The sequence below is a fragment of the Panthera pardus genome, unplaced genomic scaffold (genome assembly GCF_024362965.1).
Source record: "Panthera pardus isolate Hobbes unplaced genomic scaffold, ASM2436296v1 HiC_scaffold_11, whole genome shotgun sequence".
In the NCBI taxonomy this organism is placed as follows: Eukaryota; Metazoa; Chordata; class Mammalia; order Carnivora; family Felidae; genus Panthera; species Panthera pardus.
The window spans coordinates 81,094,049-81,107,304 of NW_026526666.1; the positions used below are offsets into that span (position 1 = coordinate 81,094,049).

Consider the following 13,256-nt stretch of genomic DNA (forward strand, 5'->3'; position numbering starts at 1 on the left):
AACCAGAGATTAAACTGGAGAAATTCTGGGTTCAGATGTTCAGACATCAAAAACACTTCTTTCAACTGGGAGCTCTCTCAGTACCACAGCTCTTAGGAGCCCTGCTTCCAGCTCCTGCCCAGGGGAGCTCCATGAGCCCAAAGCATTGGCAGTGCCATGGAACTTCGGGTCTTTCTGGCTGCTTGCCTCTCTCTCCTCCACGTGCTCATCTTCCCCGGTTCCCCGGGACATCTCTCAGCCCTGGCCTTTGTGCTCCTGTTAAATGCTGCCTTCGTACCCTTGGGGTCAGCCTTCAGAAGGCTACAGGCAGACCAGCCAGAAGGAACACAGCTGGAAGCAAGCACGGGGTTACTATGGCATCCCCTCAATCCTGCCTCGCCGCACAGAACAGATTTTGACTTAGTTGCAGAGACCAGCCATCCGTTCTACCAAGCTGCAGGCATTTAAAACACAGATTAAGCTTCTCGAGGGCAGGAATCGTATCGGATGTGCATACCAAGCACAGTGCCTGGCACAGAACAGGCCCCTGATAATGATGGATGAAAGGTGAGTATCCATGGGCCCCTTGGAGGCCCCCCTTGACGGGGGCCGTGGAGGTAGGGGCTGTAGTCCTCTCCTTTCGGGAGCAGAAAGCTTCTTCCTGTCATTTCACGTGGTGGACAGAGTTGGAGACCTAACTGACCTCTTTACGTACCCAGTCCCCAGGCCCAAATCTGAGCACCCTGGCCAGCAGATGGGAAGAACAGGAGAACAAAAGGGGGCCTTAGAGAAAGCACTGCCCCGGAGGTGACGGGTGGGGGAGGGGAGAGGACAGGAGAGACCGCTGACCGCTCAATGCTTGTGGCAGAGGGTCTGGGTTTACAGTGGGCTTTCGAGTCCTTGGGGTGTAGGCTGGAATCCTGGCAAATCACCTTTTCCCTCTTAGCCTCTGCTTCTTCCAGCAAAAACAGAAGGGAGGGGATAATAATAAGATACATATATAAAGGGTAGTTCCTGGCATAAAGTAAGTACCCCAAACTGTTAGCTGTGCTGTCACTGGTTTGTAAGCTCCGTGAGATTGCCCCTTATTCTCCCTCATTCTGTCCTCTGACTTCTTTGGTTGTCCTCATCTTGGCCCATCTCATCCGAGGCATCTTCCCCGCTGTCTCTCACTCTTCCCCGCTGTTTCCCTCCCTTTTCCTAATTCCTTTTGTTTGCCTTGGGCCACTGCTGGACCACTCTATTGGACACTTGGTCTCAACACCATATCATTTTTCTTTACCAGTTCCGTGGCCTTTGGTTCTGTCTCCCCACCTAGATTCTCTTCTGGGCAGAAGCCCAGTCTCCCAGGGTCCCAAAAGCCTGTGGCAACTTGGTCTCAGTGGAGCTGGCCCCCTCTGAAGAGGCAGAAACCAATTCCTTGCCCACCCTCCTGAATCGGGTGCTTCTAGACCCTAGCTCCACCAGTGCAGTGGAATACTCGAGACCACGTATGAATGCATGGGAGAATTGGACTCACTGTTTCATAGGCACAGTCCTAATTTTGAAATTAAAACTATCTCATCCATTCCCTTGGGAGGATGGGGGACCCGGGCGTTCGTGGTCAGCAAGCAGCCAGAAATAGGGGGCAGCCCGTTGGAGAGACTCTGAACTTGGCCCAGGGGAGAGCCTGCTCAGTTTCCTCAGGGTGGTGGGCATTTGCTGCCAAACTAGTTTTCAGGGACCTAGGGAGCGACATAGCAGAGGGGCACGTGAGGGACCCCAACTCAGGTGGCCAATCCCAGACTTAAACCAGTGGAGCAGATGGGGTGGAGGAGCCCCTGGGACCTGGCCTCCCCGTGGCTCCTTTCCCTCAACATCCCAGCCTCAGGAGAACCCCGCTTTGTAATCAGCATCTTTTGTCTTTTCCATTTTTTCTAGTTTTGTTTTTGATTAAGTATCCCCACCTTGTGGACAATTAAATGCAGAAGCTAATGGTCTTTTAAAAAATCTTTTAATATATGCTAAGAGCCACTTAGCTTTTGAGAGGCTATAATGGGACAAGGGAGAAAATGGCGTCTTCTCCTAAATTTAGAAAGAAGGATGATCATCTGGTTGCTCTAAAACGCAAGTCGGCAAACTTTCTTAAAGGGCCAGCGAGGAGGTATCTTTGGTTTTGTGGGCCATATGGTCTCTACTCAACTCTGGCATCATTACATAGACACAGCCTTAGACAGTGCTTAAGTGGATGGGCCATATTTGGCCCCCAGGCTGCAGTTTGCTGACCCCTTATCTAGAGAACTGAGGACATAGGGGATCCATATGTTTAAAGCCAGAAATGTACTAAAAAAGCCTTCCAGGCAGTGAAGGCGCCTACACAGGCTTGCCCGGTTATCTGTCCCCCACATTCACCTCTTCCTCGTCTATTTTCCGGAAGAACCAAGTAACCATACCCCATGGGGATAAGTATTTTACAGGTGTCACCTCATCTTAGCCTTGCTTCAGGCAGGAAGTAGGTATAATTGTTGTCCCCACTGGGGTGCAGAGAGGTTAAGTCACTTGCCCGGGGTCCTTCCAGCTTGTAAGTAGTGGAGCCAGAGTTCAAACCCAGACTCTTGGCTCCACTGTTTCTGTATTTGTCTTGAATTATTTCACTACAGAGAATAGAATTTCCACCCTGTTTATGAAAGACTTCAAAGTAGCCACAAATAGGATGAAAAGCAACTTTTCTACTCCTATCCCAGTAGAAAAATAAAACAAAAGGAAACATATTGCCTGTTGCAAAAGGCAGGACACCACATGGAAGCATCAGAAATTGACAGCATAAAACAAAATGACAGCTGTAAGACAAACATATCAGTTATGGCAGTAAAGGTAATTAAACTCCTTATTAAAAGACAAAGAATCTCAAACTGGGCTTAAAAAAATATGCTACTTATAAGAAATACACTGGGGGGAAAAAGGAGATAAATTGATTCTCATTTTTACAGTAATACTTGGTGGTTGTAAAAAACTTAAACAATACGTGAGATAAAGTTCAAAGTGAAAATTCTCATTTCCCAGTCCCACTCCCTAGAGGAAAATGGTTTGACAGTTCGGTGTAAACATGTCCACATTGTTTTTCTCTGTATGTCTGCCAGATGTGTTACTTTTATAATCAGAAAATTAAAAAGTCCTGTAAAAAAGACAGAAGGCCAGTCCTCCCCATTCCCACAAGAGGAATCAAAGTGGTAGCTGTAGCTCATTTAGGCCTCCGAGGAAGAAGTAAGAGGAGTTACTGGGTCTCTAACGTGATCTCACTTAATCTTCTGGTCACTCTTGTGAGAAAGATGCGATCATGCTGTAAGCACGAGAAAGCTGCAAATCAGTGAGGTGAATTGACTTGCCTGAGATCCCCCTGGCCGGTAACATTTGAGCATTTACTGAGTGTTAAATACTAGGCCAAGTGCTTTGCATGCATCGTCCTATCGAATCCTCGTGACAATCCTAGGAGGTAAGTCCTGTTAGTGTCCTCATTTCACAGATGAGAAAAACTGAAGCACAGAGTAGCTAAGTAACTTGCTCAAGATCACACAGCTAAATGAATGGGAGAGTCAAGATTCCAACCCAAGGACTCTTGATTCCAGAACCACCACTCTTAATCACCAAATGAGGTCTGTCTGACCCCAGAGTTCATTCTCCTTTTATTCTGCAACAAAATGGTGGAGTTAGCAGACCACAGGGCAAGGCTTACACTACTTCTTGTCATTCACGCTCGACACCTAGTCACCTAAAACCCCTCTGAGGGCAGTATGAAGGTGGGCATTCCCACGTGGTTAGCAACCACTTAAAATTTCTGGAACCAGACCACCCGGGTTTGAATCCTGTCTCTGCCACTTCTTGGCTGTGTGCTTCTGGACCAGTTACCTACCCTCCCTGTAACTGTTTCCTCAACCTTGAAATGAGGCTAATACCAGTACCCTCCTTATGGGTTGCTATGAAGGTAAAACATACAGGAAAAGAAATAGCACATGTAGATCGGTGTCCAGCACCTTGTGAGGCTCCCTGAGGACTAGTTCGTCATACTCTTGTGCTCTGTCACTGTTCCCGATTGCTCCTTGCCTGGCACAGCTTTAACCTCAGAGGTCAGGAGAGGTGGGCCGTCCCTCAGTGGGGACCACCAGCCCCTCACCAGAAGCCCAGTGTATTAGTCATCTCATGTCATTGTAACAAAACACCACAGCCTGGGCAGCTTAAACAACAGAAATTTGTTGTCTCTCCGTTCTGAAGCCGTAAGCCCAAGATCAAGGCGCTGGCAGGTTTAGTTCCCCCTGAAGCCTCTTCTTCCTTGGCTTGCACATGGCCACCCTCTCACTGTGTCCTCATGTGGCCTTTTCTCTGTGTGCACATCCGTGGTGTCTCTTCCTCCTCTTATAAGGACACCAGTCCTCTTGGATCAGGGCCCCACCCTGACGATTTTATTTAGCCTGAATGACTACCTGTTTAAGGCCCCCTATTAATCAATTAATGCAATCAAACTTCCATGATTATTTAACACTTTATTTTTAATTTTTTAATGTTTATTTATTTTTGAGAGACAGAGACAGAGACAGAGACAGAGCATGAGCAGAGGAGGAGCAGAGACAGAGATGGAGACACAGAATCCAAAGCAGGCTCCAGGCTCCGAGCTGTCAGCACAGAGCCCGATGCGGGGCTCAAACCCACAAATCGTGAGATCGTGTGACCTGAGCCAAAGTTGGACGCTTAACGAACTGAGCCACCCCGGCGGCCCTCTAACACTTTATTTTTAAAATATTTTTAAAAAATCAGAATCCTCCTTAGGTTCATACATTATAGTTAGCATGTGTGTTTTACCTGTCTTAATCTGTGGATGTCTACCCCCACCCCTTGCGATTTTTTTTGTTGAAGAAGCCAGGTCATTTATCCTGAGGTGTCTCCTGCACTCTGAATTTTGACAATTATGTCCCTGGGAGGTTCTTTAACATGGTCCTGTGTCTCTTATATTTCCTTTAGTTGGCAGTAGGACTTACAAACCTAATCAGATTTAGGTTCCATTTTTTGACCGGAATATTTTACGGGCAGGGCTCTGTGCCACCATCAGAGGCGCAAATGTCTGGTTGTCTCTCATTTGAGGATGTTAGGAGCCATCAGTGGCCCTTGTCTGGGGAGTGCAGAATGCCTACATGCTATCATTTCATCTTTTATAAGCTGGAATACTTAAAGAAAACTCACCCTCATCAACTATTTGGTTACCCTGAGGTACAGTTCATAAAGGAAAGGCAGGAGAAAAACTTAATTATTTTCCTTTTTTTAGCAGTTTTCATATCAATGAGCTGATTCCCTGACATCTTCTAAAGTTGAACATTTTAAAATATCATTACAGTCCAGTGGATTTGAACATATTTTATGTATTTAAATCCACTGCAATTATTATTCTAACCGATGCTCAAATTGTCCCATCGGCCAGTGGGAGGCTTTTGAAAGTGGCCCAACCTCATCTTGAACATTTTCTGTCCCTCACCTGGAATCAGCCATTTCTCCAAGGAGCCCTGGTCCCTTTTTTAGTGGAAAATGATACTTAAGAGTCTGGGCACCAGGCATAATTATTACTATTGAGTAGGCCCTCGTCTCTAAGGCTTTTCAATGAACAGAGCTAAAGAATCATTTTTTAAACATAAAATGCATAATGGGCTCATTTCATTTCAGATGTAAGAACACTTACTTTTTCACTTTCTTGATGTCATATCAGGACCTGCTCTCATTCCTGCTGAAAATTCCGGCTCCCTACAACACCAGCGTCATTTCTCATTCCCTAACACATACTCAAGAGTCTCGGAATTGAACTACCACCACTGGCAACAGCAGTGTGATCACTGCAGATGGTTTAAGTTGTTTTACTTGCAATTCCTCTCATTCCGGGATCCTACTAGGGATGGACAGCGCTCTAAAATCTCTTTCGCTAGTTTCTCCCTGTGGTGATGGTGCTAGCAAGTGACCCCGTACCGTATTCATTTCGTTTACTCTGTTGTTGAGTTTTGAGAAACCACTTATCAACTTTAAGTCTTTCTTTTTAGTGGTGAAAAAACAGTTACACAGTTCCAAAGTTAAACCCCTAAAAGAAGGTATGTTCTGAGAAAATCTAGCTTTTACCCCTTTCTTCTCTACCCCCTTTCCTCCTCCTCTCCATAGATAATCATGAGTTTTTGGCTTACTCTTTCATCGATTGTTAACATGAGTGAGTGTGTGTGTGTGTGTGTGTGTCCCTCCCCTCTCTTAGCTAAATGGAATCATACAATTACTTTTTAACCTCTTTACCTTGCTTTTTATTCACTTGCTAATATATTCTGGGGACCACTCCCTGGCATTATATAGAATATTCCTCATGCTTGCTCACAGCTGCATCGTACATCTTGTTGATACCCCAGTTCATTCAGTCTGCTCCCCGTTGCTGAACATTTGGGCCCTTTCCACTCCTTTGCTATCACAGATAGTGCTGCCTTGTATAGCCCTTGTATGTATACACGTCATAGTTTTGCAAGTGTATCTTTGGGATAGAGTTCTAGGAGAACTGCTGGGTCAGAGAGCGAACACATAAGAGTTTTGCTAGACATTCCCAAATTTCACTTCCCGGGGGTTGTGCTATTTTGCATTTCCACCAGCAAGGTGCTAGAGTACCAGGTTTCCCTTAGCCTCACATGTCATTAAATTTGGGTTTTGCCTATCTTATGGATGAGAAGTCATTTCTCATTGTAGTTTTAGTATCTATTTTGTTAGAGTGAGACTGAGCGTCTTTTCAAATGTTAAAGACACATTGCATTCAGGAGCCCTCCCCCGCCTCCTCTGTGCCTGGCACCTGTCACCCTGGCATGTGAAAATGAACCAGCGGGTGTGAAGGACTGAATGCATAGAGAGGTCATCTGAGCATCACATGGGCAGAAGAAGAGGTGAACCAGCCAAAGCATTGAAACAACACAGCGGAAAAACACAAAGTGGTGACTAGCAAAGGCAGGATTTGGGTTTCCCTGTTTCAGATAGGGTTTTGTTGAGATTTGTGCCCCGAAGTGGCTGTGTGAGCTACAGCTTTCTGGAGAGTGAGGATATTACAATCCACAACCCAAGAGGCAGGGCCCTTGCTGAATTGAAGCCAAGAGAGAGTCCCAGCTTCTGCTGAGGCTAATACCTGCATGGAGACCCCAGGGATGGAACAGTAGGCCCACTCCCCTCCACCTCCAAGGTCTCGTGTGTCCATCAGAGAAACAGGGGAACACATTCGCAGGTTCAGGGAGGTGCAAGGATGGATCCGGAAAACTGGGATTCCCCAAGAAGTGACAATCCTCATGTTGCACTTTACTCTCTTGGTATTTGGTATAAATGCTATATTCCTACTTAAGTTTCTCCAAGCCTCAACTTAACTGAAAATGGGGTGATAATCCCCACCTATAAAATGAGGATAACAGTAGTATCTGTCTTTTAGTGTTGCAGTTGTCACAAGAATAATCCACGTTAAGCCCTGACACACAATAAACTCTCAATCCCCGTGAGCTCATTCCTGCCACTTACAGCTGTCTACCATTATGTGCCGCAGGGGGATTTAGAGACAGAGGTCTTGAAGTGAAATCCCAGCTCTGACTCCATTAGTTCTTGATCTCATCTTTTAGCCTGCTTAGCCTTAGTTTTCTCCTCTGTAAAATAGGCATAATAACTGTGTAAATGTCGTGTGCCTTTCAATGAGATAATACACATGAAGTAGCATCGTAAGTCATTGGCATGGGTTTCTACTTCTAGTGCGATTATTATCGTTATTATATCTCATGTTAATTAAACTTCCTAATGTAACATTCTATGAAGAATTCTTGACAATTATTTTTAGATGTTTCCAAGAAGTTTATAGAATTGAGAGAAGGAAAGGTGTATATTTGACCATGTTTTATGAGACTGATTACCTAGAGATAAACATATACAATATTGCAGAGATACAAGTGTGGATAGCTTTTTATTTCCTTCCTGGTCCTGTTCAGGGCATTTTTGGCATCTGATAGCTTCATAGCAAGGGATTCCAAAGGAAGCAGAGGTTCTTTTAAAACCGGGAGCCTGCTTAGCTTAGGATCTCTGGATTTATGCTGTCTTCCTAGGTCTGAATCCAGGCTCTAGTTCTTGCTAACACAGGGCTGGTTGCTTAACATCCATAACTCTCTCTTAGCTGTAAAATGCAGAGGATAATAGCGCCACCCTTACAGGGTTTGTGTTTTATGAGGAATGAACGTGACTGTCCGTGTGAGCTCGTGAGTGGCAGTGGTGGCGACAGTGGCCACAGCGTGGGTGTTAGTTGTAGTCCTGAGGAGGCATGTGTATTAGTCTGGGTGGGCTAGGTTAGACTGCACTGACATACAACCTCTAAATCTCAGTGGCTTGAAAACAGGAGTTTCTATCTCACACAGACTACCTGAGCTGCATGTTTGACACTGGTCATCAGTGGCTCTACCCCTCAGAGTCGCTTAAAGGCCCAGCTTGGAAGGACTTCGATCTTGACACGCTGTCACAGTCACTGAGGCAGGAAACTGCAAACCGTGCACCGGTTCCTAAAGGTTCCCCGTGGGCATGACACGTGCTGCTTCTGTCCTCACTTTACTGGGCAAAGCAGTCGCGTGGCCTAGCATAGCTTGAAAAGGGGTGGGTGACGAAAGCTGACCACGTGCCTGAAGGAGGAAGACTGGAGTAGCTCTAAGAAGTACCACAAGGACCAAGAGTCTGGAGGCAGGAGAGGCAGTGGTGAGGCGGATGGGGACGGGACGCTGAGGGATGGGCAGAGAGAGACCAAAGGACTGAGATAACAGGCGTGGCAGGATCAGAGGCGTGTCTGGACCACGCAGTGTCTTGTGGAGCCACCTGCCATGAACCTTCCATCCATTCATTTATTCATTCAAGCAGCAATCACTGATAACTGTGTGCCAAGCTCTAGGCTAAATGCTGGGGATCCCAACTTGTATTAGACCATTAATAAGGTCCCTGCCCTCATGGAGCTTATAGTAGAACAGGTTGTGCTGGTGCTCCAAGCCTAGCGTCGGGGTCTGCCCATTGCCCAGTGCCAGACCACGCCAGGCATGAGGAGATTGCCTGGTCTCTGCCTTTGCCACAAGCCTGCTGATTGAGCGAGGAACAAAGTGAAAAACCAGTGTGACCCAAATATCAGCTGTACTTCAGCCCCTCCAGAATGGCAGAGGACTTTGTTTAAAGGATTATTTTTATTTCTCCCCTCCGGCCTTTAATAAAAGTCCAAATGATGTAAGTGGGCCGTATCTATAAAGATCCCAATAGACAGAACTCACAGCTTATATAGTTTACGTAAGTCTCCATAAAAACAAAAACAATACTTGTTGGCAGATATGTTTTATAGAGAGAGTTTTTATCTGTTTGTTCACTTGTCTCCTCAAGAAAACTCCTTCTCTCCCTTCTGTCCCCCAGCTCCCTGCGGTGGTCATCTGACTTCACCCAGTGGCACCATCCTATCTCCAGGCTGGCCTGGCTTCTACAAGGATGCTCTGAGCTGTGCCTGGGTGATCGAAGCCCAGCCAGGCTACCCCATCAAAATCACCTTTGACAGGTACCTGCACCCACAACCTTGGAGGCAGCAGCAAGGGGGTCTTCTAAGGAGTGGTGTGGGAGGGCACCAGGGGTTGAGGGACAAGGACCAGCACCGATGCTGAAATGTCAGCCAAGCCAGAGAACACTGGAGCAAATTGCCCTGGGGAGTGGGGACAGACCACACTGGCTTTGCCCTTGGCCTTGGTCCCACCTCAGTAGTGGGGTTTGTGCTGTTTATGACCAGAGGGGTGAGCAGAAGGTGCGGGTATCACTTGGGATGTCAGAGCCTCTCTGGCTCCCTTACCCCCAAGGAGGGAGAATGGGAGATAGACCCACCAGTCATTGAAGCAGTCATTGGCATCTGAAGAGCAGAACTCTGAAATTTGCAATATGGGAGGGCAGCCTTCCTGACCTCTGACCCAAATCCTGCTCAGATGCCCCCACTTCCCCCTCCCACCCCAGGTGCTTCCGTTGGGTAGAGAAAGTAGTCACCCAGGTTTGAAGACAAACTTCTTCTGTACAGAGCATCCCCAGCCTAGAACGGCAGTGCTCAGACTTTTCCGTGAGAGCCCGATAGTAAATATTTTAGGTTTTGTAGGCCACTTGTGGTTATCTGTTGCATATTTTTTACTTTTTAAAAACATACCTCTATATAAATGTTAAAAACCATTCTTAGCTCTTAGGCCGTCCAAAAATAGGCTAGAGAACAGATTTGGCCCTGGGCTATAGTTTACTGAATTCTGGCCTAGATCCTTCTGACCCCCATGAGTCTAGTCATTGCACCTCTAGGTCTTAAGATAAGTAGTCTTGGTCCAGGCCACAAGGAGGACTAAGAGAGCTGCCTAGCCGTGGGAGGAGGGGGAGGGGCTAAATGCAGTAGAGAAGGCCCTTCTGTATCACTATTGTATTTAAATGTCCCAGCCAGCCAAAATCTGATTGTCCTGAAGCCCTGGGTCAGGCAGGGCCTTTTGTCATTTGCAAATTAATAAACCTCGAGTTTCTCAAGAAGTCTACATTTCCATCTTTGGCAGATTTAAAACCGAGGTCAACTATGATACTCTGGAAGTTCGAGATGGACGGACATACTCAGCGCCCTTGATCGGGGTTTACCATGGGACCCAGGTTCCCCAGTTCCTCATCAGCACCAGCAACTACCTCTACCTCCTCTTCTCTACCGACAAGAGTCACTCAGACATCGGCTTCCAGCTCCGCTATGAAAGTGAGTCTTGGCAGGGAAGCAGATGACAAGGTGCTCTCCAGTGGGTGAAAGGACCCAGGACTGTTCCAGCAGCGGGCCTCCAGCTTAGCCCCATCCCCATGGCTTTCTGTTAGGCTGTGCTCCTAGGGGAGGGGGCACTCCCTTGCTCTCAGCCTCTGTCAGAGCCCATGGGAGCTTAGAGGGGAGCCTTTGGAAACAATGAAAGCTGATGATCTACACACCACAAGGCTTCCTCTGCGAGCAGGTGGTTGGGTGCCACTGTGCCGGGCTCTCTGGGGACAGAGTCTTTGAGGATCGTGAGGTTAAAAGGTGATGGCATCTCCTGCTCACCCTCACCCTCCCTCATCACCTTCTGCATCCATCTCTGGTGCCTCAGTTGAAGAAGATGGTTGTCCCTTCCATTCTTTGTAGACCAACATAGAAAGTCACAATTGAGAGCGCCATGAGGAAAGCCTCATTTTCTTACTCATGTTTGTATCCCTAAGACTTAGTGTGGTGTCTAAACCGTAGTGGACACTCAACTTATGTTAATTAAATGAATGAATGAATGAATGAATGAATGAACAAATAATAGAACCAACTTGTTTTCTCTGACAGACAGGTCTTTAAATACCCTCTCAGCAGATATTGACAGCCACGCTTGATGCATGGGTAAATAGCAGCTTCAACTTTCTGTAAATCAGGGCTCTCTCCTCCTTCCTTTTGTGAGCCAGCTGGGGTCTCTCTATGGTGATGGTGAGCTGTCTGTTCCAGCTGTGGGCTCTCTTTTCCAGCTATAACACTGCAGTCAGACCATTGTCTGGATCCAGGGATCCCTGTAAATGGGCAGCGCCATGGAAATGACTTCTATGTGGGTGCTCTGGTAACCTTCAGCTGTGACTCAGGCTACACATTAAGTGATGGGGAGCCCCTGGAATGTGAGCCTAACTTCCAGTGGAGCCGGGCCCTGCCCAGCTGTGAAGGTGAGATACACTGTATGGGGGTGCTTAGGTAGTGGATTCCTTTCCTGCCATGAAAAAAAGGAGCTGGCAGGGGCACTGACTCTCCCACTCCATCAGTGAGGGCTGGGGGTGGAGAGGAGATGGCTCCCAAGTTCCCAGGAATATTGGTTGGGGTGGGGGTGCTCCCCAAGCCACTCCAGTCTTTGACCACGTTCTTCACTCTCGTAGCACTCTGTGGTGGCTTCATTCAAGGCTCCAGTGGGACCATCTTGTCACCAGGGTTTCCCGACTTCTACCCCAACAACTTGAACTGCACCTGGATTATCGAAACATCACATGGCAAGGGTGAGTGGTTAGGCCTATAGCAAGTATTGGGATGTGACCTGGTCAGGGCTCCATGTTCCCCAGGTCGACGTGACCTCCATGGGGATCTCCCTATGTAGTGACCACAGGACTTGTCTGAATTTTTCTCATCAGCAAGGAAACTCCCAGAAGCTTCATATCTCTTTGAATCAACAGAATTCATTCAATAAATATTTTTAAGAATCTGAAATCCCCATGCCAGAAGAGATCATAGAGATCACCCTACCTAATGCAGGAATCTTCTTGAGTTGCTTTCTACAAGATGGCACCACACCATCTGCCTAAACACCCCCAGTGGTGGGAAGGTGGCCAACCCATTTAGCAGATGGGCACCTGCTGTCATTTTTTGATGGGTCTGACCCCTCCTAATAGCTTTTTAAGTATTCCTGAAAATTTTTCCTTGTTCTGTGTCCTAGAGGAACATAGAATACACCTACTCCCTTTCCCCATGTCCCCCCTTCAGAAACTGGACCCAGTGATCCTTTTCTTACATAGCTCAACTGTTCCTCAGATGCCATGTTTTCATATTCCTCACCAGGCTGGAGTGTTACCTCAACTTTCCTACCATGAATGATCTTTGGAAACCCATGTTCAACTTAGGAGTTCTGGTTAAAAATAAACAGTAAATAATATAGTCTTTGATTCAACAAATATTGATGGAATGCCACCCATGTTGCAGACACTGGGGCTGGGAATAAGCAGTAACCAGGCAGACATGGCTTCTACCCTCAGAGCTTATTCTGAAGTTCATCCAGAGTCATGGTTCTTAACCCCTCTGCACTTCAGCAAATATATTAATGCTTAGACTGCACCCTGGAGATTTTGATTCTCTACATTGGAGGTGGAAAATAAGCATCTTTGATTTTAGAACACTTCACTAGTAATTCTGATGCATGCTGTTGAATAAGAACCTCTGTCCGGAAGAGTTAACATGTAGAAAAGCCAAGAAAATTTTTTAAAAGAAGAGTAACTCTTCCAGATATTAAAGTGTTGTTATCGGCTAAAATAATTTTAATGATGTGGTATGAGTGTTGGCGTGGACACACATATCAATGGGGGAATATAAAGGTCCAGAAGTAGATTCCTTTGTGTATGTGTGTGAGTGAGTGTGTGTGTGAGAGAGTTTGTGCACGCATACACACGCACAGTCCTGTGTGTGTGTGAGAAAGAGACAGTTTGTAGTATATAATTAA

The 13,256-nt window shown here is 46.6% G+C and overlaps 1 protein-coding gene across 1 annotated transcript in view; it reads left to right on the forward strand.

Moving 5' to 3' along the window:
* Window positions 1-13,256, forward strand: part of CSMD2 (CUB and Sushi multiple domains 2) — a 597,686-nt gene that overhangs the window by 376,971 nt on the left and 207,459 nt on the right. Inside the window, 4 exon segments of the mRNA XM_053897825.1 lie at window positions 9,421-9,559; window positions 10,572-10,759; window positions 11,533-11,721; window positions 11,929-12,045. Coding sequence (XP_053753800.1) covers window positions 9,421-9,559; window positions 10,572-10,759; window positions 11,533-11,721; window positions 11,929-12,045 — 633 coding nt within the window.